The 27,338-nt window shown below is 38.8% G+C and overlaps 1 protein-coding gene across 1 annotated transcript in view; it reads left to right on the plus strand.

Moving 5' to 3' along the window:
- Window positions 1-27,338, plus strand: part of LOC140245982 (A disintegrin and metalloproteinase with thrombospondin motifs 9-like) — an 82,154-nt gene that overhangs the window by 31,517 nt on the left and 23,299 nt on the right. The window contains exons 6-20 of the mRNA XM_072325432.1: window positions 390-504; window positions 3,324-3,460; window positions 4,611-4,728; window positions 5,854-5,949; window positions 6,453-6,619; window positions 7,406-7,538; window positions 8,626-8,746; window positions 9,342-9,549; window positions 10,462-10,626; window positions 11,374-11,538; window positions 12,184-12,504; window positions 14,553-14,717; window positions 15,743-15,961; window positions 16,434-16,592; window positions 17,706-17,882. Coding sequence (XP_072181533.1) covers window positions 390-504; window positions 3,324-3,460; window positions 4,611-4,728; window positions 5,854-5,949; window positions 6,453-6,619; window positions 7,406-7,538; window positions 8,626-8,746; window positions 9,342-9,549; window positions 10,462-10,626; window positions 11,374-11,538; window positions 12,184-12,504; window positions 14,553-14,717; window positions 15,743-15,961; window positions 16,434-16,592; window positions 17,706-17,882 — 2,466 coding nt within the window. The remainder of the gene's footprint in view (window positions 1-389; window positions 505-3,323; window positions 3,461-4,610; window positions 4,729-5,853; window positions 5,950-6,452; window positions 6,620-7,405; window positions 7,539-8,625; window positions 8,747-9,341; window positions 9,550-10,461; window positions 10,627-11,373; window positions 11,539-12,183; window positions 12,505-14,552; window positions 14,718-15,742; window positions 15,962-16,433; window positions 16,593-17,705; window positions 17,883-27,338) is intronic.

Here is a 27,338-nt window from a genome sequence, read left to right on the forward strand (position 1 = left end):
ATGTACAATGTATGTGAAAAACATTTTCTAAATTCTTGTTTAATGAAGGGTAATTTACCAAATTAGTAATCATGTATTCATTCATTAGTTAAAGGACTCATTTCAACAAGAAATTGAATTTCAGAAGCAGTCTGTGAAGACACTCCTTATAAATGCTCTTCTTCTTTTCTCTTTATGTTTTCAGCAGAGTATGACATTGTGACCTTTTTTTTTTTTTTTTACTGATAAATTTGCAACATGACATGAAGTGGCATTGGATGTGTAAACAAATCCTGTCTCATTTTTAGACCCCCCCCCCCACCCCATGGTGACTTGAAATTAAGAGGCTAGTAACTCTGTGCCTGAGGGACATTCCTAACTTTCACTGATTTTTTTTTCTCTCCCATCAGCCCTGTCCGGAGGGGTCACTGGACTTTCGGGAGAAGCAGTGTGCAGAGTCACAGCGGACACAATTTATCCGAGGCATATCTCCAAACACCCGATTCGTGCCCAAGTACGCTGGAGGTATGTGGCCAGTATTTAAAGAAAAAGTAGCCTTTAAGGTCTTTTTGCCCACAATGAGAAATAGATATCAAATGATGTCATCAGGAGCATTTCTCTAAGCCCTCTCAGAAGTGGATGAAGTTGAAGCTCCCCCACCATGCATTTGCCCCAAATCAGGAGAATGCTCGATGGCTTATTCATGAGTTCCACTGTGCAACCATTTTGACCTTTTTATTTATTTTTTTTTTTTGGGGGGGGGGGGCAGAAACTTCATATTATAGTGAAGTCATATATCTTCATTTGATTTTTATTTTCAAATGCCTTTGCTTAGCAAAAAAATAAGTCAGTATGTATCTTTATTAACTCATGCAACCCCATTTGATTCTCAAACTAGTTTATTGGTGCTTAATCTGTTAAATATATGGCATATTTTCATCATTTCATTCTTTTTTTTCAGAGGAGATCAATTTGTGGCCATTTATGGTATCAAGTCAAAATGCAAATTTGATTATAATGTGACCTGCGGAGATTAATTTTGTCTTGCCGCACCGAGTCCACCCCAAACTAGTCCTGTGTGGGGTAAAGATTTGCATCACAGCATACCCTATGAACACCGGATGCAGAGTATCTCTTTTCCCCCCTCTCTCTTTGTTATGTTTTGGTGTAGATCATTGTGACTTGCTAAGATAAGCATCTCTCACAGCCAAACCATGAAGCAGAGCGAGTTCCACGGGGATGAAAACTGCAATCACGCTTTAGAGAATTAAATCCTTCCGCTCGCCCCAGAGCATGGCCCAGGCTAAAATGCAACTTACTTCGCTACTGTTGACATCCATAATGTGATGTGATTTTTAAAAAGAGACGTGCATGTTTATGCCAAAAAGGAGAGGACAAGAGATGTGTTTAAGAGTACCAACAAAACAGTGTGAGCAGTAGAAGAGAGAGCAAAATAAATCCACAAGAATGAAAGGGGCTATTTCTGCATAAAGATTCAGGCTGCATTTTTGTCAGCCAAATTTACTCAGGAACACTCCCCAGGGAGGTATTTACGGAGTGCAGACGACAAATGGGTTTCTAGTCGTGAGGATACTTTCACACCAGTGCTGTCTCCTGTGTGTCTTTGTGGCATGATTTTTGAGATGTTAACAGAGCTTCTTGGAGATGGTTTGATATATTCCGAGGATGTACGTGTGATACATACCCAAGAATTGGTGCTGGGAGAGCCTTCCGCTGACCCAAAAATGTAGATTCCGTAAGCTGATCAGAACAGATGTGACACAATTTGATTAGGAATGTAGCATCAAGATTTCCAATGAGAAATACGACCATGTTGTACAAGTTCTTTTTCTTTTGAGTGACTATAGATACAATATCTGGAGACAGTTATGAGTTACCAGACATTAATGTTTGTGTCAAGTTCGTGAGGAATGATTTCCAGAGTCTGTCAGCCTGGGCCGACACTGCCTCAATCTTGAATACATTGTGTATGTTTGCCGTGATACGGCTTAGCCTACATTGCACATGCATGAATGCCAATTTCCTGTTTTGAGTGGAGAAAATTCAATGTTGCCCTTTGGTATTAACGGTTTCAAATATTTGAGTGAGTTTACTTCCTTCTGAGTATTAACCTTTGAAGTCCCTGGAGGAATTGTGGCAATGACATAAACACACATTGTAGGTCACAAGTCTCATTTTTTTTTCTTCTCATTTCTGTATGCAGTGACAAAACCTAAACATTGGTAAGAGTGTGGGAAGGGGGTGTTAAAGGGACCATTTACAAGATTTGAATCTACTTCTAGGGAGAAAATGGGGAAAACTGAGAGAGATTGGGTGAGAGTTATCACAAAAGCTACCAGTGGGTTCCACGATCCAGTATAATTATAATATTTTTGCTTTCTATCTCTCTGCCCTTGGTGTCTTTCCTCACTTATGTATTTATTGATGTTCTTGTATTATTACACCATGTCATTATGGAGGACGACTTGTGAATGACCAGAGTAAACAAAGAAACAAAATGAGAACAACAGAGCTCTACCCTTTTAGTTACGAGTTCAAAAGTTATTTTTAAAGAAAAATCTCGAGAGGGCTTCGCATAGAGTTTATTACCATCTCCTCTGTCCTTGTGGGCATAAATGTAAATCTTCTTGATGCTACTATTCCTGAGGTGTGGGGCTTAAAGAGTGGGTGTGAAGTGGGCCGTTGACGCCTACCACTTCCCAGACTGGTGTGACAGGTGTGGTGCGTGTAGCGGGCCACAGCGGTGGCAGAGGTCTCCCTCGAAAAGTAGGCCAATCTAACGTGGGCTGGCTCGCTGACTGTTTACAGCCAAACGTGGCTGGTTAGCCGATTGTTTACAGCCCGGTATATGGGTGGGCGTAACCTTGCAGGCGGGAACAAGTGTTTTGAGGAATTAGTCCCGTGTTTGGCAGGTGATGGCATCCCCATTATAGACCATGACCTTGGCAGAGAGAGAAATTTACGCAATAGGCAACCACAACAACAACAACAGAGCTATTAACTTGTTCTTCTCTCACCCATGAGTAAAGTATTTCACCCACACACAGTCAGTTCAGTACAGTATTTGCTTTTATTTGCACATGGATGCTAAAACCTATTGACTTTATCAGAACTAGTCTTCATTATGAGGTTATACACTGCACTTGTGCTTTTTTAATGAGGTATTGTCACACTCTTCATTCATTACGTGGTGTCCATTTGAGCAGCTGGAACTTTCTCTGTGAGATGAAATGACAGGAAGTAAAGACTGCCCTCTCGTTTTGACTCTAATGTGATTGACATATGTTTCATGTTTGTTTGTTTGTTTGTTTGTTTTCTCTCAGTCCAAGTGCAGGACCGATGTAAGCTGTACTGCCGAGTGGCTGGTTCTAGCGCCTACTACGAGATGAGTCGCAAGGTTGTGGATGGAACAAAGTGTGGACCAGACACGGATGATATATGTGTGCAAGGACAGTGCAGAGTGAGTGGGGGAAAAAAAAGGAGTTCTATATTGTTTGTTTCCTGCCAAATGATATTTACTGGTGAAAAATCTCATTAAATCCAGCAGAATAATATTGTGATTGTCTTTCTGAAAGCTACAAGGCAAATTCAAGTTTTAATGATAAAGATAATTACATTTGTCTAGTGCTCTATACAACATTTTAAAGCACTCTTTAGAAGAAAAAAGAAAAAGAAAAACAAATGAAAACAAACAACATTGATGGACAAAATTATATCACTACAACTGAAAATTACCAAGTATCAAAAGCGTAACTAAATGTGTCTTAAGTGCAGATTTGAATGTGTTTAAAGACCAGATATCACAGATGTGGGATCGCAGAGAGTTCTATAATGTGTATAAAGGATTTAGTGTGCAAAGGGTTCAAGACTAAAATGTCTGCCCTTTTATTTGGTGGGGGTGGTAAAGGGGATATTTTTCTAAGCTATATGAAGGGAAGGAACATTATTAAGGAAGAGGTGCATTCAGGCGTGTGATGGGTGTGTTGCAAAAATTCCTTAACTCGCCCAGTGCATTTACCACAATGTAAACAAGCTTGTATCATATAAATCTTGAGTTGAATAATAACGGCCTGAAACAAGCTTAATGTGCCAACACCTTCCAATCAAGTTCATGTTTGTCTAGTCAGGGTATGTGGGCGCAAGCATTTGATCCCTCCTTGTAGTTCTACTGTCTGTACCCATATTTGGTTGTTTACAAAGAGTTATGACAAGTAACAACATTGATTAAATTTGCAAACGAAGACTTGGAGCATTTCTATTGGTATATTCTGTCATACAAACTGTTCTTCTTCTTCAAACTTTTTAGAATACTATTATTCCCTGAGTGCATCATGCAAGTCACAGATTGAACTCAAGTTGTTTGTCCTGGAGTTGTTCAATCATAATAATTTCATACATGTATCTTCCACAGCGACCAAAAGGAGAAAAAAAAAAATGCAAATGCAATCAAATCTGTATAAAACAGTTGTAGATTGACAAACTATACCACTGTAAATGTTGCAAAGTTGTATCCATCTGGGAAAAGTTGATTCGTCCCTGTGGTATTTGAACACACGTCAGATTTTGTCACCACTGTTTCAATCACTGCTCTACCGTCCCTTTGATTCCAGCAAGCTGGGTGTGACCATATACTGAGCTCCAACACAAAGAAGGATGAGTGTGGGGTGTGTGGCGGTGATAACACCTCGTGTCGCAAGGAGAAAAACACCTACAACCAGGCTCGTCACGGTAACCATTTCTCTGTCATGTTTCTTTTTGTAACTTATGTAATGTAACTACAGTAAATCAAGGTAAAAAAAGGACAATTTTTACTAGGAAGTCTGTACAGATTTTTCAAATCGTATTCCTTTTAACAATGCTAAGCTATTGAAGAAGTGAAACCAAGCAAGAGAAAAAAAAAAATCTTCCCTGTTTTAGCACATCCTGCCAGTTTTGTTTCATGTGACAAACACACATATTGTTGTGAAGGGTAATTAAAGGAAAGTTAGTTTTGTAATGGCCATAGGTGGGACATAGCAAAAAGCAAAAACACTAACAAACAAAACCAGTACCTCAAAAAACAAAAATCAAGAATCCACTGTGTGGGCAGTTTATCACAATAGCTGAATGGGTTTTACTCATCAGGGTCTGTAGCACTGAAAGAGTGCATTTTTTTCCTCTTCTCATACAATACTTGTTTTCCTATAAGGGGAGGTAGCTATTGAATGGGGAACACATTAAGACAGATTATGGAGTCCATACTAATAAAAGCACAAAAGTCCCGAAACATTAATGGGGCTTATCAAAAATGTGAAGAATTATAGGAATGTTGTCATAACACCCACTGATGTGTAGGTGTAGATGTTCACTACGATGCACATAGCCCCTGATGATGATTGTCCTTACCTTTATTGCACATAAAACCAAGCTATTTGTCTAAATTGCCCCTATGGAACAATTTGTGGCTTGTGTAGGTGTATCCAAGAAAACATTCATTCATAAGTTTAATATGCTGTTTTTTAAAAAGTATGGATTGCCCCTAAATTGAAGTACTTCTCTTCTGGGGGCATTTGTATATTGGTCTTTTTGAGGTAATCTTGGATCAAATTACGTTTATTTCCTAAAGACTGGAGATTGAATGGAATTTAAAGGGAACATTTCTTGTATACAAACAGTGTTATAGATATTACTAAATAGATTTTTATTCATGAAATTCTAAAGAAGATCATTCTCATGCAATATGAAGCGTGAAAGTTCAAAGTTTTTCTGCATTTCCCAGCAACAACAATTTAGATTATCTACCTTTCATGCCATGTCGCGTTTAAAGACATTCATTATGCATTTCTTTAAATGATGTTCTCTTTCTATCAACAGGATATACACTCATTGTAACAATACCAGCAGGTGCAAACAAGATTAACATTAGACAGTACTCATACAATGGCAAGGTGGACGATGACAATTATCTAGGTGAGTAGAAGATCTCAAGGAACACAAAGAAACTCTTCTGCAAGTGACATAAAAACTGTGTGAATTTACTTCTTTTGGTAGCTGCTTGATCACTATTAAAGTTTTAAAAACCAGCCAGAATATTCCTGTGCAAATTTTCATGTCCTTCTTTTCATTATAAATTCCATCACTTAATGTTCTTTGACATTCATTGCTGCAAGCAGACAATATTTCATCTGTAAAGATAATGAAAACAAAAAACTAAAGTTTAAGTAGAATGTACATATATTGCATATTTCTCTTGAAACTTACGGTAGAAATCTTTAGCCTTGCAAGTCATCAGGAGAAATTGGAAACCACATCCATACCCCTGTATCCCCATTACTTTTATTGCAAAGATTTTGTGTTCCATTTATGCATCCACACAGATTTATCGTCTTTATGTCTTCTAGCTGTCTTGTGCCTTGTTTATTTCCTGTCCCTACTCTTTTGTATACATGTGAATCGGTCAATTTCTCTCGCAGCTTTGTCCAACGATGCCAACGAATTCATCCTAAATGGCAACTTTGTGGTCAGTATGTATTCCAAGGAGATCTACATCAACAAGAGTGTGTTGGAGTATAGTGGTTCCAACACCACAGTGGAGTCCATCGTTGGAGAGGATAGACTCCCCAGGGCAGTAAACCTATATGTAAGTCTAGCTCTGTCATGGTCTTCATGTTTTACTGATATAAAAACTAGTCACAGCAAATGCTTATGTGCTGTACAGCTCAGTCCTCAGTGTAAATGAATTCTTGTTTTGCAAAACGCATTCCTTTTCATCTTTAAGATACATGTATAATGCTGAGTTTAGCTTTCAAAGAATGTAAATAGAACATTTTGTCAAATGCTGTTTGAAGGCAGCATATTATGGCAAGCAATCATTCTTTTGACCCAAAATGTTTTGCCATACAATGTTTGTAACATTGTTGAAGACAGTATGTTGTAAGCAATCATTCATATGGCTAAGAAATGTTTGTTGTTGTTTTTTTTTTGTTTTTTTTTTAAGCGTTCCTATCTTGTAATTGTGGACAGGGTAAAGCCACTTTAGTCAGTCTTAAGCATGAGAGACCTTCATAGGATATCTGATTTTGTTAGCCGCTTTCTAATACTAGTAGGGATTTTTCACTTTATGAAGATAGCCCGAAACAGATCCTTTAGCTCCCCTTCTTGTTCTGATAGATATTTGCTCCCTTGTACAGTTGCATTTCTTGAGGTTTTGTTTTTTTGTTTGTTCCCATCTCATCTTTAGTCTGTTTGTTGAATGTTGAGATTTCAATTTGATATCCTATTCTACTACAAACGATGAGCTAAATGCAGAGTTTGAAGAGATCATGGATGTGTGTTTGTACTCCCAAATTGCATTTGTTCCTTGTCAGGTTTAATTGTACTCATTGGCATCTTCCTTTCTTATTTTCACCCTTTGTGGTCCCATCAGATCCTATCCGTGGGGAGGTTGTATCCCCCCAACGTCACATATTCTTTCAATGTACCCAGGGAGCCCCCTCCAGCTGCAGTAACCACATGGGACGTCACAGGGCCCTGGGGTGTCTGCGACAGTGACTGTGATGGTAAGATACTTGCTGTATATATATGTAATATTGAACTGTAAATCATTTACTGTTTCTGTGACAAAATTCTGGCAGTCCGTCTAGTAAGATGAAATTTGCATGTTTTCAGTTTTACTAAATGTGACTACCCACGACTAATAATAGGGTCAGTTTATATGTGAACAAAATGAATATAACAAGGTAAACAAACTTTAGCATGTTTTTATGACTGCACTGGTGTTGTAGAGTGTGCAATGGATATATTTTCAAAACCACAAAATATTAATTACCTGATTTATGAATGCATAGAGTATCAAGTAATCATACTCATCATTCACAGAAACTCAGTATATTTTGTAAACAGTGGCTGAGTGAAGCTGTAAAAACAAGGACACTATAGGTTGGTGGGAAAAATGTTACCTAAAATTGTACAATTTCTGTAGAAACATTATACCTCTGGTTTGCAAATCTAGTGAAAAATGTACCCATTTGTGGAAAAGATTATCAATGTAATGTTTTGTTCAACACAGCCTAATTAAAGCTTTACTGGAATGTGTTGGATACCTTAGTTGTTTAGAACAGTAGCAACACGAGCAAGTACTATGAATGCAAACTATGGAATGATTTCTATCTGATGCATTTTGTCTCCAACACAAACCATCTAATTGTCTGCTGTATTCATCTTTATTATGGCACTTGGCATTCAGAATATTACTGCTGTATGTGTCAAACATTAATGCAAATTGTGCATAGTGTTTGAAGGTACAACTGTAATAGGTAGTAAGGAAAGCCGTTCTTGAATTTCAGTTTGTGTTTGTTGAATTGCTGAGGTGTCGCCAAGTTGAGGTAAAGACTTAAGAGCTAAAATTCAGCATTTTAGTTGTTGCATTATAACCACAAGATGCAGTTCATCGTGCATTAACTTGTATTTAGATTTTCATATTTTAACTAAAATCACACATAACTGTTCCTGTATTACCCCTCTCACCCTAGTACATATAGTTAGGCAAATGAGAGTCAAATCCTCATGACATGATATGTATCTTACCACCATTGCAAGTCAGTGTCATTGTCTTTTTCCTGTGCATTGCTTTTCACCACTGTCAAGGTTACAAGCAGCGTGCCATCCGCTGTGTGGATGCCAACAGTCTGCCAGTGGATGACAGGCTGTGCACGGAACCAAGGCCCGACCCCGTGAGGGAGCCCTGTAACACCCGCTGCGAAGTGGCGTGAGTATTCCCTCCATGTCTGAGATTCGATGCCAACCTGACACACCTGGGTGTACGGTGTACCAGTAATATATACGCATCTGACAAGCCTCTGATCCCCAGTACTGACATGTACATGATGATTGGTATTCAGTGTGTGGTGACAGCATATGTTTTATGTTCAGTTTAGCCAATGTTAGAAACAATATTACTTGTATGTAGGACCTAGGTTTTTACCTTTTTGGTAATTTACATAAACAGTCACAATAACCCTAAGGTCACTGATATTTGTCATCTCAAACTACCAAGGATAAACCTTGTTCTGGTTCAAATTTATGTAATACACACATTGCAGAATTCTGAAAATGAAATGAATATAAATGTTCGACAGAGATCGAAATTATATCCGGTCATTTCAAATTCAGTATTTCATAATGACATTGGGTATATGGATTTCTCGTCAGACCAATGTATAGCCTATACCATGCAAAGAAGATGAATCTTGAGAATACCTAGGCAGGTGCCTATGAGAAATGCGTGTTGTAGCAAAATCGGTCTGTCCTCAATGGGTTAAATTTTTTGTGAGCTTTGCATCAAAATATGATTTCATTTTCAGGTGGCACATCAACCGGATGTCAGAGTGTTCAGTGACGTGTGGCCAGGGGTACCAGCACCGGTCTTTTCAGTGTATGAAGAGGAAGAAGAATGGGGAGTATGTCCGTATCAGTGACCACTACTGCTACTCCAAGCAGCGGCCGGCGGAGACGGTGGGGTGTGAGGTGGAGTGCAGGAACTACGGCTGGGTATACTCTGACTGGTCCCAGGTGAGCAATCTTATGCTTGTTTGTTTGTCTGTTTGTTTTGCCCATCTCATATTCTATATAACATCTGTGATCATACCTGTCATCATCCTCATCCTAATCATTTCCATGGGGGATATTTCTTGATGGCTCTCACTCTCACTGCAGCACATAAATAGATGATGTCCACATTCATGAAGTTTAGTACTCTGTATATTTACATTGTCCTAGAACAGGCATTCACATGTCTACTTTACAGAGTCAAGAATAGCTAGCGAGAGGTTTGAGTCACAACAATGTTAAGATGACCTGATGGATGTAATTAGAGTAATAACTAAATCCATCAAGAGCGTAATATAGTGTAAACCAAGTTAGGTTCGAGAAATTCAAAAGTGTTGCTGCCATGTATATGTATATATATATATATATATATATATATATATATATATATATATATATATATATATATATATATATATATATATATATATATATATATATATATATATATATATATATATATATATATATATATATATATATATATATATATAGGTTCGAGAAATTCAAAAGTGTTGCTGCCATGTATATGTATATATATATATATATATATATATATATATATATATATATACATATACATGGCAGCAACACTTTTGAATTTCTCGAACCTAACTTGGTTTACACTATATTATAGATATATATATATATATATATATATATATATATATATATATATATATATATATATGTATATATATATATATATATATATATATGTATATATATATATATATACATATACATATATATATATATATATATATATATTTTTTTTTTTTTTTTTTTTTTTTTTTTTAGGGGGGGGGATAAAATTGTTAAAATTTGTTCTTCTACAAAGTCTCTTTGCTACTGATATATCATTTTTGCCCACAGTGTTCTGTTTCGTGCAATGGTGGTATTCGATCCCGAAGCAGCACCTGTCGGTACGGACAAGGCTATATGGTCGCTGACCAGTACTGTGACCAGTCGCTCCTTCATGTCGAGGAGGCTTGCAATGACCAGCCGTGTCCAGAGTGGAAGACTTCAGATTGGAGTGCGGTAAGTCACCTGATGCCTTTGCCTTCACCTTCCTTCTGCCTTGCCTCTCTCTCTTTTTTTTTTCTCTCCTTTTTTGTCTTTCTCTCGCCTATTTTCTCTCCTTCCTAGTCCTTATCCACTGAGATTCTACCTTCTATTCATCCACAGTTCCAGTCTAGTAATCAATGAAGGCTGTCTGTTTATCTGTGTGTCTGTCCATCTGTCCATCTCTTTGAATTCATTATAATCATGATCTGTCCATCAGTCTATCAGTCTGTCCACACATTTTTCCATTCATCCATCTATCCATAGTATCATGCTAATTGACTAAGTGATCTATGTATGTATCTATCTCTCTGCCTGAGAGTTATTCCCTCTAACTGCCTACAGTGTAGATACAGTGTATGATGGACCATTAAATTCTGTGAACTGTCACGAGAAAACAAACACAGGAGTTGTGTGATGAGGCTTTTGTACAATCTGAAATAGCAATTGTTTGAACTGAGTTTTGATGGTGAATTTAATTTAATTTTCTATCTCTCGAGTGAGCTGATAATGTCAACTACTGGTGTGTATTTCACTCGATGTGTATTTTCTTGAGATGTCACTGCAGTAAAATTGCAGAGCTCTCATAGATATCATAATGTGTCCTCCAATTCCATCAATTCACCATCAAAAAAGATATAAGCTGCATATATTCTTGGATATGTATTGAACTAGGGGTCAACAGCAACAGGCTATTGTATTTTTTTCTTTTCCATCATGCAGTGCTCTGTAACATGTGGTGAGGGACAGGAGCACCGCGTCATCTTCTGTTACCAAGGCGACGAACAAGTGGACAGGGCCCTGTGTGATGCATCCACCCAGCCAGGGGTGACACGCCCCTGTGCACTCCAGAACTGCCCCTACTGGGCCACTGGGCAGTGGAGTCAGGTACGATAGAGTCATTTTAACCCTTCATATGTGTGTAGTGTAGCTCCCTGGCTGTGTTTTAAATTGCAGGCATTGTACGTATGAAAGGACTTCATTGTACATATATCATTTATCATGATTGCTGTCCCATGGGGAATACCAACATAGTACAGTAGCTGAGTTTAAAAAACCCCCACTAAAACCAGCAAATGGTATTGTATACAGTCATTTGGGAAATCACTATTATGAAATATTATCAGTATTGAGGAGAGTAGAATATACAATAAGGCTATGAGGTGTCATACAGCTGTATGTGTAAAGTAAAGCAGCTTTCATTCACAAGCAAGAAGTCCTTGTCTGTCTGATCAATCTCTTTCTACCTATGATGCACTAGCTGGTAGTTTTAGTTGCAGTTAAAAAAAAAAACAACAACAACACCAGAATAAATTATATTCTTAGTGTTTGAAAAGGTAATTCTCTAACTTTCTTCATAATGTGGATGGTACCACAATTTGAGAAAACTTTGTCACTAAGTTTGTGAATGTTGGTTGAACATGTAAACACAAGTTTGGATAGTTCTGAGCAGTCTGATAATCTTGAGAAAAGCAGAAGTTTGTCTGTGTTATGGTCTGATTTGGTGATCTGAATTCTCTACATCTGATACAGTGCTCAGTCACATGTGGCATTGGCTACCAGCTTCGTGCCGTGAAGTGTCGGCAGTACAACGGCCTGTCGCTCGGCGAAGAGGAGTGCAGCGCCGGCTCCAAGCCGATCGACCAGCAGGTGTGTGAGAGGGAGGCATGTCCGGAACCCACCACCACGCCCCCTCCTACAACCACCACCACCATGGCCCCCACAACCACCAGGCCACTCCCCAGCAGTGACGAGAGGCCCCAGATTGCTCAGATTATTCTGAGGAATACCGTGGCTCCTCAGATGCAGAAGACAGTGTACACCAGTCAATGGCGGACAGGGGCATGGACAACAGTGAGTGTCATGTGTATGCAGGGGTCAACACTATACTCTTTCCTTTTTGTGGCCCATTCAGGCCTCTAAAATCTGTAAATCTGAAGTATTCGTGGCCTGAAAAAGAAATGTATTATAAATGCCCCGAAATGGAGGGAACATTACAATCAGTTTTGAATCTTAAATAACGTTTTTAGCTCACCTGAGCCAAAGGCTCAAGTGAGCTATTGCGATCGCCCTTCGTCCGGCGTCCGTCGTGCGTCGTGCGTCGTGCGTAAACTTTTTACATTTTCATCTTCTTCTTGAAAACCCCAGGACCGATTTTCATCAAACTTGGCAGGTAGCATCCCTAGGGGGTTAGGAACTCAATTTGTTAAAATGGGCACCATGCCCCACCCAGGGGGCCCCCAGGGGGGCCCAAACCCTCCAAAATTAAGGAATCTATAAAAATCTTCTTCTCTAGAACCAGAAGTGATAGAGCTAAGTTAATACTATGAGTTAGTACATTGATGACTGTAGTTTCAAGTTTGTTCATGGCAGAATCAGGGGTGCCCCCCTTGGGACCCAGGGGAGGGGGGTGGGGAGGGGTCCTAATGGGGCCTAAATTGTACATTTTCATCTTCTTCTTGAGAACCCCATGACCCATTTTCACCAAACTTGGCAGGTAGCATCCCTAGGGGGTTAGGATCTCAATTTGTTAAAATGGGCACCATACCCCACCCAGGGGGTCCCCAGGGGGGCCCCAGGGGGGCCCAAACCCCCCAAAATGAAGGAATCTTTAAAAATCTTCTCTAGAATCAGAAGTTATAGAGCTAAGATAATACTATGAGTGAGTACATTAATGACTGTAGTTTCAAGTTTGTTCATAGCAGATCCAGGGGTGCCCCTGTTGGGGGGGGGGGGGGGGGGGAAGGTCCAAATGGGGGCCTGAATTGTACATTTTCATCTTCTTCCTGAAAACCTCATGATGGATTTTCGTCAAACTTGGCAGGTAGCATCCCTAGGGGGTCAGGATCTCAATTTTATCAAAATGGGCACCATGCTCCACCCAGAGGGCCCCAGGGGGCCCCAATCCCCCAAATTAAGGAATCTTAAAAAATTTGGGCCCTTATTGTACATTTTCATCTTCTACTTGAGAATGCCTGGTCAAATTTTAGTAGAGCTGTGAATAATTTAGATTAGTGACTGCGTGAAAGGTGAACTTGCGATACTCAGGTGAGCGCTAGACCCGCGGGTCTCTTGTTGAAGATTTAGTGGCTTGGCATCAATTTTTAGTGGGGGCCTTGGGCCACTGGGCCACCCACTAAGGCACCACTGATATTGAACCCTATGTATGGTATGATGCCTCATGATGAAAGTGAACTCACTTCATGAAACTTCTGTGTTTGTATTCTGTATTATGATTTGTTTTCATGGCTGCTATAAAGAAAGCAATTAATCCTTGAAAACACGCAATTAGGGGACCAACAGTTTGTAAGTCCCCTCCGAAGGACTAGGAAATGTAAGTAATGTGCCTTGCCTAGGGGCACAACCACTGCACCAAGGGGTCTTGAATCAGGGACCTTAGATTTGCTGTCCGTTGTCTTATTCACTGAACTGCAACATCCTTCTCCGTAGGAGGTTCAAATAGAAATTGGAATGAAATAATATCAATGAAGATTCTTCTCTACATTGTGGTGAAGAAATCCAAGCATGTGGCAATATTTCACAAAATGGGCATATGTGTTCCATGTGTACATAATGTTTTACCAAAAGGATAAAATCTCTGTTTGTTTGTGTTTTTTTAATTACTCAAGTTGGAATTTACAGCCTTTTTGTAGTAAGCTCTGATAAACTAAATTGAGAATCTTTGGGGTATTGTTCTGAAAGCTTCTGAGACAAGAAATGTAAAACTGTTTACAGTCAAGATACGGACAAGTTTTATGAATGCGAGCATTTTGATAAAGTAGAACAAACTGCAACAGTTCCTCTCGTACATCATGTCTCACTGTAAATACAATCAGATTGTGAAAAAAAAAAGCAGGAATTTGTTTTAAGAATGTAAATTTTCTCCTCGTTTGATCCTTTAGTGTTCTACTACATGTGGCCTTGGCACTCGGGAGAGATATGTTAGTTGCCGCGACGAGAATGAGTACATCAACATGACAGACTGTGACCCTGACCTTCGACCTCCGTCCATTGAGATGTGTGAGCGAAAGGCGTGTCCACATTGGAGAACGGGAGACTGGAGAGAGGTGGGCTTTTTTTAAAAAGATTTGATTCATCATCTTGCCTCTCTAAAACTTGTTTATTACCTCCACCAAGGAATGAGGTTACATGTAAGTTTTCATCGACATTTGTTAATGTGTTAATTTGTTTGTTTGTCTGTGTGCAAAATAACTCAAAAAGTTGTGAACAGATTTGGATGAAACTTACAGGAAAGTTTGAGAATGACACAAGGAACAGATTATTGAAATTTGGTATTGATCCAGGTGTTTTTATGGATTTTGTGAAGGATTTCGATATTTTGACAGAAGGGTAAATGAACTTGGGAGTTCAAGCTGCACATTTTTGAGGTTTTCATACACACACTAAAGTGCATGCTTTGCACAGGCAATGCGCCATGCAGCTGGAAGCTGATGGCATGAAAGGCTTCTATATTGGGAAATCAGGCGATTTTCAGCATGCATTGTGGGTATGAGAGAAAATCCCTGATCTCACATAGAGAACAAGATCAATGGTGGAAATGAGCTGTTTGGTGGAGGTCTGTGCTCTCAAAGTGCTTCTCTAGTCAAAGAATGCATCCATACAGGTATATTTCAGGTAATTACTATTTGATTCTTAGTAGTGTCCATCTCAGAAAGAGTATGGGTCAGATGTGAAATTTTCATAATTTTCATTAGATATCTTGCAATAGACAATATGTCATGAAACCTATTTTCCTTCATTTATATAAAAGTAATTCTTCTTGTCATAACTTTTCCATGAAATGCATGGCTGTGTTGACTTTGTGATGAGAAATCAAACAAACAACATTTTATATTTTCATTGTTCTTGCAAGTTTGTTTGTATCCATATCCCATATTCTACCTGAATCCATTTTCTTTGCTTGAAAGAATAAGTGCATGAATGCATGTATAGAAGCCAGCAGGATGAATAAAGATAAGAAATATTTTGTTTTTGCTTCATAATGTATTTATGGTAAATCTTAAACTGAATGTGAATTTGGAATCTTGATAATCATCAGAACTATTTGCCTTTATTTTCTTCCAACTGACAGTGCCCTGTTACGTGTGGAGGGGGTGTGACGACAAGATACGTTGCATGCATCTACCCAGACGACACCCTGACTTCTAATGCCGAGTGCGACTCCAATTTGAAACCGAGCATAGAGCACACATGCAACACTGAAAGATGTCCACCCAGGGGACGGACTGGCTACATAGATCAGAGTAATCGTGTGAACACTGGCTACTGGCGCACTGGGAGTTGGAGTCCTGTAAGTATAGGTTGTTGCCAGGAGAATGATTTGCACTTGTGTTTCAATACTTGTCTCCCAGATCTTGTATAATGAGCATTTCAATTCAAGTCTATTAGCAATATTAGTAATATGTGTGTGTTTAATGTTTGGGTACATATACTAGAGCAGTCTTGTATGAAGCATTCTGCTTCACGAGAATGAAGAGCATTTGGATTATCTTTAGCGTTATCGTTATTTACATTTCTTGTCTCTAAATCATATACATTTTGTTTTGTTTTGGGCAAAAATATTGATTTTAATGTGAAACTTAAACATTTTCACTCTGTGAAAAAAAAAGCAATGCTTTGTCAGGTTGCAAATGAAAGACTCGATATTATTGTGTCAATTATCCAAGAGTTTTGGAAATGACTGCCAGTGAAGTGCAAGAATTTGAAAGAATCATCCAGTCATGGTGACGATTCTCCTCTCCCAACTCTTTGCTAATCCACAGTGCAGCGCAACTTGCGGACAAGGGGTGAGGCGGAGGAGGGTGGAATGCCATGACGACCACTCGTCCACGCCGTCCTGCGGGAGGACCTCCAGGCCGGCCAACACGGAGCCATGTGACCTGTCTCCGTGCCCATCGTGGGACTACGGGGAGTGGGGCCAAGTGAGTATACCATTACAACCTAACATCACCTTCTGGATAGCTATACCCAGCAATCCAGAACTTTCCCCTTGGGAAGTGACACCACTGGAGAAAAAATATCTGGGATGATATAAGTTGGCATGGAAGGGAGCGCTGCACCAAAATTTACTTCATTTTTTATAGATGGTACAAGTGCATGTGTACTTTCTGTATCTGAGCTTTTTGTTGTTGTTGTTGTTGTTGTTATCTCTTTTTTGTAATTCCTAATATTTCATTTTATTTCATTTCTTCTATTTGCAACTCTTTAAAGTTGCTGACACTTCTTCATACCATAGTAAAGAATGAGATGTGATTTCACAATCACCCCAAGTTCACAATGATTACTTCCTTGACAGCTTTTTGAATGTCGATGAAAATTATGATGACAATGTTCAGTAGAATAATGATGTTACTAGTGATGTTGTTATGATGATGACAATAGTGGTGATTTTGAATATGATAAATGAAAAGATTTTATATGGCACTTATCTGTATGCCCTGTTGTTGAAGGAAAGTACAGTGACTCCTCCAACTAACAATTACCATAAAGTCAAAGGAGTGCAAACAGAACTCATGAGGGGGCACGTTGTTGATGGTCATTATCCATTATCCCAATAGTTCAGTTTCCAACAGTGACTTGACTCAGGCAACCCATTCCTGCCATCTCCAAGATATCAGGTAGATTATTCCACAGCTCTGCAGAGACCTCTCATAGAGGACAAGTTAGAACTGACTTTGGATGACATTGGTGTTGGGTTCAGACTCTGGGATTGCACTACTGTACTCCAGCTCTAAGATAGCAGCCACCCATCAAACAAATCTTGCTCACCAAGTATGCTGAGCTCTGATGAGGAGCAGATGAAGAAGTAATCAGCCATGTTGATGAATGCTTTGCCTCTTAGATAAAGTAATTCCGATTGAGTTTACACAGGGGATATCTAGTTCCTGTAAGCATCGAGTTAAAAAGTGTGTGTGATGTCATAATAGGGTATGGCATCATTCGGTTAATCTTGAAATCCAGGAGACAAACTGATCAGGGGACCGTTGACTAACATCTGTCCCTATGTTTTTGTCGCATCTTATCTCGCTGGACAGTGCTCTGTGTCGTGCGGAGGTGGGACCAAGTCGCGGGTGGTAAAGTGCAGGCAGCGAAACGGGGTGACGCTATCGGATAGCAGCTGTGACATCAACGCCAAGCCGGCAGACACCACGGAGTGCAATGAGAGAGCATGCCCCAGGTCAACCTTCTGGATGAAAGGAGAATGGTCACCGGTAAAATGAGACTTGTATTCATTTTTTGCTCTCACCCTATCTTCATTTTTCTTTCTTTCTTTCATATCCCATTTTATTCTTTGTGGAGGTGGTCTTTTACCTTGCTGTGTGCTTATGTGTATAGAGAGCAAGTACTGTGAAATCTGTCCTGAAAAGGTTGACACTTTTTCTTTTCCAAGAGAATATTAAGTAGAGGGGTGAAGGTTGAGGTTTGAAATTTGTAAGATCGCAACTGCTGATCTGTAATTTAACAAACATGTCAGGAAAAAAAGAAATATCAGAAAAAAATGTCATTTTTTAGGGGAAGACAAACTGAAGAAAATCCAAACCTCAACTTTTGTTGTTGTTCTCCTTTAGGTTAAGGACTAGCATTAAGGAACAAAGTACAGTAGGAAGGCTTAACTTCATGTAATATAAGTTATGTATATTTTTTTTTAACATAGAGCATTGATTTTCTCTTTATTATTTAGAACACAAAAGGATAAGACAATGAAAAACAGATAGAGTTATCAGCTTTTTCAGTGGATGTCTCTGTGATAGATAAGGTTTGTAGCCATAATTTAAGAGTTACAGAGAACAGTGTCAAGATAGATTTTTGTAGGATAATTTCCAGTTTTTTCCTGCTTGTACTCAGATATACAATGGGCATTCATAGAAAGAAATGACTTTGTCATGTAGATTTATTTCCATTGCACAGCTTCAGTTTATTTTAAGGCACAGCAAAAAAGTCCATGCATGGGAAAGATTTGCATTTTCTTCCCTTTTTTGATATTGTTTTTATCAAGATGTTACACTCACATGCATTTTTTTCATTGAGTTTTTTTTTTTCTTCTTCTTCTGGTGTGTGTGTCCTATGTATGTGGGTTTGTGTGTTTGTTTGTGCCCAAAGATGTGCAGTCGCTCATTGAGTAGTACATTGCAAACTTGCTTTTAAGAGATCTGATAGACCATACAGTTGACTTTAGTCCCAATGACATTAATTCCTTTTGTTCTGGTGATTTTAATAACAAAATATTTTAAACAAGATTTGCCAGTCCCATCACAAGGACCTCTTCTTAACGTGTTTCCAGTGTACTGCTCGTATGCTAAAGATACAATTTTCCCTTCCAGAGATCTAGGTATCATTGATTGTACATGGCTGCCATGATGCGGAAGAGTGGATCAACTGCTCAGGAGTTCCCCATTTGTAGACAAGGGATGTAGATACAGACAAAATGTGATGATGAAACGAACAGAGGACAACCTGCCACGCGACTCCACTATTCAGATGACAGAAACTCCAGGAAGTACTCTTTGTGATCATTTGTGTGCACAATGACCGAACACAGAGGATGTGCACAAAGAATTTAGTGATATTAAAGCAGCATGAAGGAATCCCGCGCTGTGGGATCGGACATGTTTTTGGTAATTGCGCTTATGTCTTCAAAGCAACAGTTTGGACAGCTTTGACCAGGAATGCCAGGCACATCATGTCCAACCACCTCCTGCCGGATATAGTGCTTCTCTTTTGCTGCAAGTGACAATATTATTCTGGATGTGCACCTTCGACAAAGACGAGGAAGTTACACCACATGCTGTTCTTGCTCTGAGAGAGGAGCCATCTAAACAGACACAATATAATGCACAATCATGAATGCCGTCCACAGCAGAACAACATTAGTGATCGCTTCACTGTTCGGTCAATGCAGCAACTTCCAAGAGGCTCGAGCGCATCTTCATCTCTTGGGATGCAGTCTGGATGTGGGAGAGAATCGTTTCCATGGCAACTTTCAGAGATTGGGAGAGACACTGCTTCAAGTGATGTTACCACCAATAATTTAGCTGTTGATATTCAGTTGCAAAGGTGCACACTGTCGACATTTTGTGTTGTTGTTAACCTATTCGCTGTATCGCTATTTGGTAAAACTGAACAAGAGTTTACCAGAGTATATTCATGATATGTTCCATATGTTATTATGATGCACTGATGTGGTTGTACTGACATTACCTCAGATGCTATGAATGGCTGTCACATGACTGTGCACTCAGTCACCTGATATATGTCTCTTGAATGGACTCTTTGTCTCCTCTGCTGTTTAGGATTGTTTGTCACATGTGTTTAGCTTACTGTAATCAGATGTTGCACATCACTATGGAAACAGCTCATTTCTGTCAATGCATGCTCCCGCATTTTTCCTCCAAAATGGTTTGGAGGTGACTGCCGGAGCATGCTTGATATTATTCAGTGCTATTCTTGAGCACCTCTGCCTCAGTGTAAGGTTATAAGTGACATTTCATTTATGTGCATTCGGCTGAATCTTTCAGGAACCGTTTCATTCTGATACCTCATGATAGATTCAATATCCTTACATTTATCACACCTCACACTTTGCTCAATTTCATTTTGTTTACACCACCAAGCATCTTTTTTCTTTGTCTGGTGAAATTGGTCTGGTGAAATTCTTGAGGCTGCATTGTCATTGAGTAGAAATGGCCATGCACAATTTGTGTAGGCCTGCGCGTGATTCTGTTTTGTATTCAACCAGAGGGGAATACAGTAAAACGAAAGAAATGAGAATCATCTTGACCAGACTTGTATGTGTTTCTCTTTCTGAAAAGTGCAATGTGCAAAAGAAAATAGCATGAATAGCTCGACATTATCAACTTCGTACCTCCTGTGTTTAGACAACTGCAAAATGCAGCCTTGTTGTGAAGCATACATGTAAAAACTTCACTGTGTATGTGTGTTCAAGGCACTTTCAAACTCACTCAGACATTTTACAAGTAGTGTGCTTTCAAATCACTCACGAGAAAGTCGCAGGCATTGGTGTAGTGGTTGTGGTTGGAGTTTGAAACTATATGCTCTTCCAGTGGTATCAAGGTAAAGATGCCAAAGTACATGGTACGAAAAATACCTTTGTAGTGTTGGAAGAAAGAAGGCACAAGTGTGCATTAGCTATTCTGTTGGTTTTGGGAACAAAACTCGGGTTCTCAGCACTTTTTGCTAGTCCCACTTATGCAGACTTGTTTTTCCTTCTTTTTTTTTTCAACTAGAAATATATTTTGACTTGAAAATGCTACCAACAGTACAGGAGGGTTGGCTGACTGATTCATGAAGGCAACTGGACTGTAGGTCATCATGTAGAAGCTGAGGACAATCCTAATTTATCTGTTATCGTGACATGTATTGTAGTTCTGTCAGTGGAGGGTTGAATTTTGATAAGAGATGGAAGGTGTGTTGGGCAAAGTTCTGTTTTCATAAGATATCGAAACATGGTGAGGACATGTGTTTGAGGCATTGTTTCTGACAATTTTATTGACTGGACTGTCAATAGTCTAATGACAAATATTCTTGTTTGGTTGAACGTAACTTCAGAGTGAGCCTCAGTTCTGTTGCATTGTGCGTGTGTGTGAGAATGTGAGTTTTAATTTATGTACAATGTATTCATCTTTCTTGGTCAGTCATCTTCTTAATTAAGTGCTTATGCTGCATGGAATAACTGTATGTTCACTGAAGATTTCTACCTCTCTCAAAGTCATATCTACTGTATTGCACACCAGGACAAACGATGAAGTACAATGAAATACATTCATATTGTATGCCTAGTGCTTGTGAATTTAATGGATGACAATATAAAAACTATGTAAAACTAGGTAAAGGCTTTTTTTTTTTTTAATCAATGGACTGATTTTCTCTTTGTATAACAGTTTTGTTTGTTTTGTAGCAGTGGTGGTATGCTTAACATCCTAGCAGTCTGCAAATAGGTTTCTTTACCACACTGTGTCGCGCAGTGTTTTGATGGGACTGAACAGGAATAGCGCCATCTATTGATCACAAATGTTGAGTGCATGCTATCCCCTGCCAGGATGTCTGTGTTTTAGTTGCAGATGCTGAATGTTACATTGAATGTAATTGGCTTTGAGTATCAGAATAGAAATGAAGCATTACTTACAATGTACATAGGTACATTGCAAAATAATAGTTACAGATTTTTTGCTCCAGAATTTTCTTCTGTTGGCAGGATTTTGACAGTTTAGTGAGGTTAGAGTGAAATTCTCTGCATGTTTGGATGAGACTTTGTAGTGCGGACATGTTACAACATTGCTGCACATGAAATATGCCTAAAAGCGTACTTAGGGAATCACTCTTGTTAGTGGAGGTGTCATTGTGGTAAATTTGTATGCTAAGTGGCTAACATCTTAAATGATTTATATTGCGGAAAAAAAAAAAGAGAGAGAGAGACGACAGATAATCGATTTACAAGCACATTGTGAAGTATACTGTAAAAGTGAGAGTGTGTACCAAATCATTATTATTATTATTATTATTTTTTTTTTTTTTTGAGATGTAGTTTCATGAATGAGTATGGAGGTAGAGCCCAGGTATTTACAGCAGCATTGATGTTATTAAATGTATGAACTTTGACCAAAAGAGAGTAAACTGTATTCACGAGGTGAGACATTTATTACCTTGAAATAAGTATTCAAGATTGATTATGTATTCAGAGTTACAGTATATCATGTTTTTACCATATTTTAGATAGAATAATATCAAAGGAAGAGAAAAGTGATCATATTCTTACGCATTTTATATCTTAGATTTTTTAAACCTCCAATCTATGCAAGGACCGGACCAGTATTAGTGTATTCTCATTTGAGAGCAATATTTCACTCACACAGGTACCAGTATTATCAAACCTGTTATATACTAGTGTATTAGTCCACCTTTATATACCCTCCTTGTTAAACAGTGTGCTGGATCTTCTGCAGTCGCCCTATATTAGTAGAGGAAGTTTGTTAATTTGCAACATTTCACCCCCACCTCTTTCCTAATATTGTAAATCTGAGCCGGAGAAAGTGTAAATGAGTCTCCAATATAATACAGTGCATGAATTTCCTGCCTTTGGATATTTTGATGGTTTTTTGAATGTTGGTTCACAGTTTGCGCTGCTCAGTACAAATGTTTGTATATGTGGTCACACTGTGAGATTAGGAGTTGCAATCAATTTGGTAGATGATTTATTCACTCTTTTACTTGTAAATACTTTGCTTGGAGTTGTGATATTGGATCAAATTTTCTAGGACAATTAAGAATATATGTTATTGTTTTAGTACATGTACTTCTGACAGTTTCTTAAAAACAGGCATATTTAAGTTAGCCAATGTAGAATGCATTTTTTTTTTTTCATTAATATCTTGTCTAGTCACTTTTGCCTCCTCAGTAGATAGTTTTTGAATCTTGTAAACTTTTTAGTGACATCCACTGCCAATCCCCATCCCCTCCCCCCACACACACACACATAAAAGAAGGAAATTAAAAAGAATGCCCCCCAAAACACAAAAGGACAACTAAAGTTCTGATATACAGGTGTGCAAAGAGCCTGCTGTAGTTATGTCAAAGGGGAAAAAACCTCCTCGGAAATTGAAAAATGGCTGGGGAGGGAATTTCAGAGCCTTGTATACTAAAAGCATGTGTATTCCCTTGTACGTACTGACAAGTATGGACTATTCTAAATCCGTTGAAGTTTGAGACAGCCCTCAATATGGATCATTCCTTGTTCTTCGATAAATTGGTGATATAATTTTGTGTTAATATGTACTACGCTTGTAAAGGGAGGGCCTTGTTATTGGTGATTGCCACTGGTCGAATTAGAGTTCATCTTTTTCACTCCTAAATTCTGCTCCCCCCCCCAAAAAAAAAAACAACAACAAACAACAAACAAACAAACCCAAAACAAAACACCCTAAACAAACAAAACAAAACTAAAACCATGTATGACGTGAGCTCCTTGTCTTAGGAATCTTTCTCGCATCATTAATGATGGTGGTAAGATGAGAAAGCACTGAAGAGATCCAACTCCTCCAGAAGTATGTGGTGAATGTATCAACGGAATAAGGTTCCCTGTGTCCTCAAGGCTTTAACTACTGCAGACGATGGTAACCATGGTTACCAAGATACACAATGCATCCAGCAATGACTTGAACAGTGATGGAACAGCATCAAATGCACACCAATCCAGACTTAAAATATTACACTGGCTAAATCAACTTGAACCTACCCAACTCCTCAGTGAGAAATGTATATAAGAAATGACTGTACATCATACTAAATTGCAGTTCTTAACCTTAAAAAGGTGCAAATCATCATTTGATAGTTGTTTGTTTTGTTTTGTTTGTGTTTTTTTTTTTTAAAGAAAAGAAATTATGAGCGTATTGCTGCAAGAATGGAAATTTGTGTATCATAAGAGTCACAACACTAAAGAATCTAGTCCCTATCTTTGATCATTTTGTATCATGAATTAGAATCTTGTCCAGGTGTCTTGGTGATGATTGAAGCCTTGAAAGAAGATGAAAGAAAATCTTATTTATATGTGGTTTCATTTCTTATCGTCAAACTAGGAACATAGACTTCAATGAAATGTGACATATGCCTGATGAGGTATATGATTGCTATCCACTGATAAAATCTAGTTGACTGTGGGAAAGTTTACACATGCACATGGTCAGATACATAATCGGCTCATCATTTTTTTTTTTTTTAATTCTTCTTTTTGCCATCCGGGTTCACTGAACTGCAGGGAGGGAAATATTGTGACTGATTAGGAGTAGGAACTTGGTGGGATCGTATTTTCTGGGCCGTTAGAAAGGCTGGACTGTTATTAATAGTTTTCCGGTATGCATGGGTTAGTTTCTTGACTTACAAATCAGAAATGAATCTTACCAAGGCTGCTTGGATATATGGGTCGGAGTGGACCGAGAAATAAGGTGAAATGCAGAATGTGACATATCGTGCAACCTCAGAGAAATGCCCCAGAAATATTACCGGAGTGCCAATGACACCAGTTAGTATGGATTCCTGCTCACTAGGTGTGCTGGTACTCGATCAAAATTTCTAAGGCTTGCCAGAAACGGGCAACACTTTGTGTTAGGGGTCTGTGAGAACTGACACAAGAAATCGAATAATACGAAAATATTTTGTGGAATAGTTTCGCCAAACTTTCTCTGTTAGCATTTTGAGGACAAAGTCTGCATTCTTTCTTCTCCCCAATTAATAGTAGACTTAGGAAGAAAACTGAGAGAACTGTGTGATTTATGTTCAAGACATATGGCAAAAGCAGCACACAACATGTAGGTAAAGCCTTGTTGGTGCTTTTTTGGTAATACATTTCTCGTTGATTATCTTTCGATGTTAAAAAAGCAATGCTGAACTTGAATACTAATTATGTTCTGATCAATGCATACTATGACAGTGATTCATAGGTTTATGATATGTAGTACGCAGGTAGTGAAAATGCAATGTCTTAGATTATATAGGCCCTATACTTTTGACCCTGATTTTGACCCTGTGTTTTTGTTTTTGTCCCATTCCGTTCGATTGTATCTCCTTAGTTTAGTCATGTCATGTTGTTGTGTCTCTGTTGTTTGTTCCATTTTGTCTAAATCGTTTTTCTTTTTTTGTTTCTGTTTTTTGTGTGTAATGTATTTGTAATTGTATGTGAAGTAAGTATTTTTGGAAGAAATTCTTGAGTGGTCCACAATGATTACAAGCACTGCTTTTTAGTGGACCTCTCAGTTCTCTTTTTTTCTCCTCAAATATAACTTTGTATTTTCCCGTATGTATGTATACATGATTCATCTCTATTAGTTTGTTGTATATTGTTAATCCCTCACACTTTGTACTGTATACATGCTTATGATGGATTTTCTGATTTACCTCGTGTTATGTTTTGTTGGAAAGAAAATGAGAATGAAATAAATGAATTGAATTGAATTGAATTGAATTGACCCTAATTCTGATAGCAGTAGCAGAACAGAATTTGTGCTCTCAGTAGCTAGAATAAATGAACCTCATTAATATGCTATGAAGAATATATTTATCAGATTTTTTTTTTGAATACCAGAATGTTGTTTTTGTAATTATAATGCCACTGTAGAGACAGTTGAGTTGTATTGGTGGCTGCATATGATTTGAATTTCCTCATTTGTATTATACTTGTGCCACACTGGATTTTGCACTTATACATCGATAGATTATGTACATTGGTACTGTGCTTCCATTTGGTATTCAAACTAGTGATGTACAGATGTAAATATATAGACTTAAGCTTTTAACTGTTGTTATTTATTTGAGGAGATGTGAAGGCAGTATGAGACAATTATTATGCACCGTATGATAGGAGCCGAAGATAATTTGTATGTTATTAAAGACAGTGGCTTGTAATGCGAGGTTTTCAGACTAGAACTATGATATGTATTCCACCAGACTGTGTATATATCCTGAAACAATGGCAATTGTGATATATTATTGTAGATACATGTACTGTGGCAAAGAAGTAGAGCAGTCTCAAGTCTGTGGGTATAAGTTGGAATTGGTTGTGTAGTCTTATCTCAAGCTATGTTGTATAATCGTGACAGTGGCAATTGGCAGTGGTGGGGGATTTGATACAAATGCAACTTGCAAAAGTATTTTTCTTAGCAGAGCTCCCCCATGGATGTGATCTTAGCTTCTTGTATTGTACAATCCTGATATATTACAAAATTGCTGCCAGATTCTGTCCTGTAAGACTAACTCATGAACCTTGGCCAGTATAAATGTTGTGCCAGCATGTGTGAGGTAGCCACATATTGTTTGAATAGAAAAAACAAGAGCAAAAACAACCAACCGACCAACAAGAAAAAAAAAAAGTTATGGCAAGAGTCCAGCTGTGCTGTAGCCCTTGAAAAGACCCCGGTCGGCACAGGCCAAAGCTAGCGGCAAGTTCAGGGCTGTAAAGGGAGAGAGATGTTTGTGGTGGTGCGGGGTAGTAAGTGAGTCGATCATTTTGCCGCAGCCATGGGGGCCCTTGTAGTTTTTGTAATCAGAGCCCCATCCCAGGGGGTCCTGGGGGGAACCGACATGGCCTCTGATTGATGGCTTGCCTGGAACCGTGGCGATGGTAGAACCTGCCACTTCCCCCCCCCCCCCCCCCCCCCCCAAGCCCTTAGCTTGGCTGAGTGGCTAGCAGACGACATGACGTGAACAACCCTACTGTCAAATCACAGCATCTGTCGTGTGTGGCTCCTCCCGCTTCGGCGGGCTCAGGGGCTGCACAGCCTGTCCACTTTTTTAAAATTCAAAATTGATGACCTTTGAACTATGCAAATGAGAGTATTATCAGATTACATGGTAATTAATCATTGGTCGGCATCCACCCAGGTCTCCACCCACTTTGGGGGCAAGTCATCCGGGTTGCCATCGCAATGGGTAGACAGTGTCGATCATTGGTCAACAGTACCAGTCGGCTCAACCCTCCCGATTCACTATGCATGCATGCTAATGACAATTTTTGTCCATTCAGTTTTATTCCGAGAATACCTTTTCCTCCCTACACACGTTTCCACACGAGGAAAAATAGAAAATTAGGAAGAACATGTGGAGAAGTCCAATTTTCTGTTCACCCTCCTGTCGTAGATGAAAAGCTCGGCGCAAACCTTAAA

Source organism: Diadema setosum, chromosome 2 (genome assembly GCF_964275005.1).
Source record: "Diadema setosum chromosome 2, eeDiaSeto1, whole genome shotgun sequence".
Taxonomy (NCBI): Eukaryota; Metazoa; Echinodermata; class Echinoidea; order Diadematoida; family Diadematidae; genus Diadema; species Diadema setosum.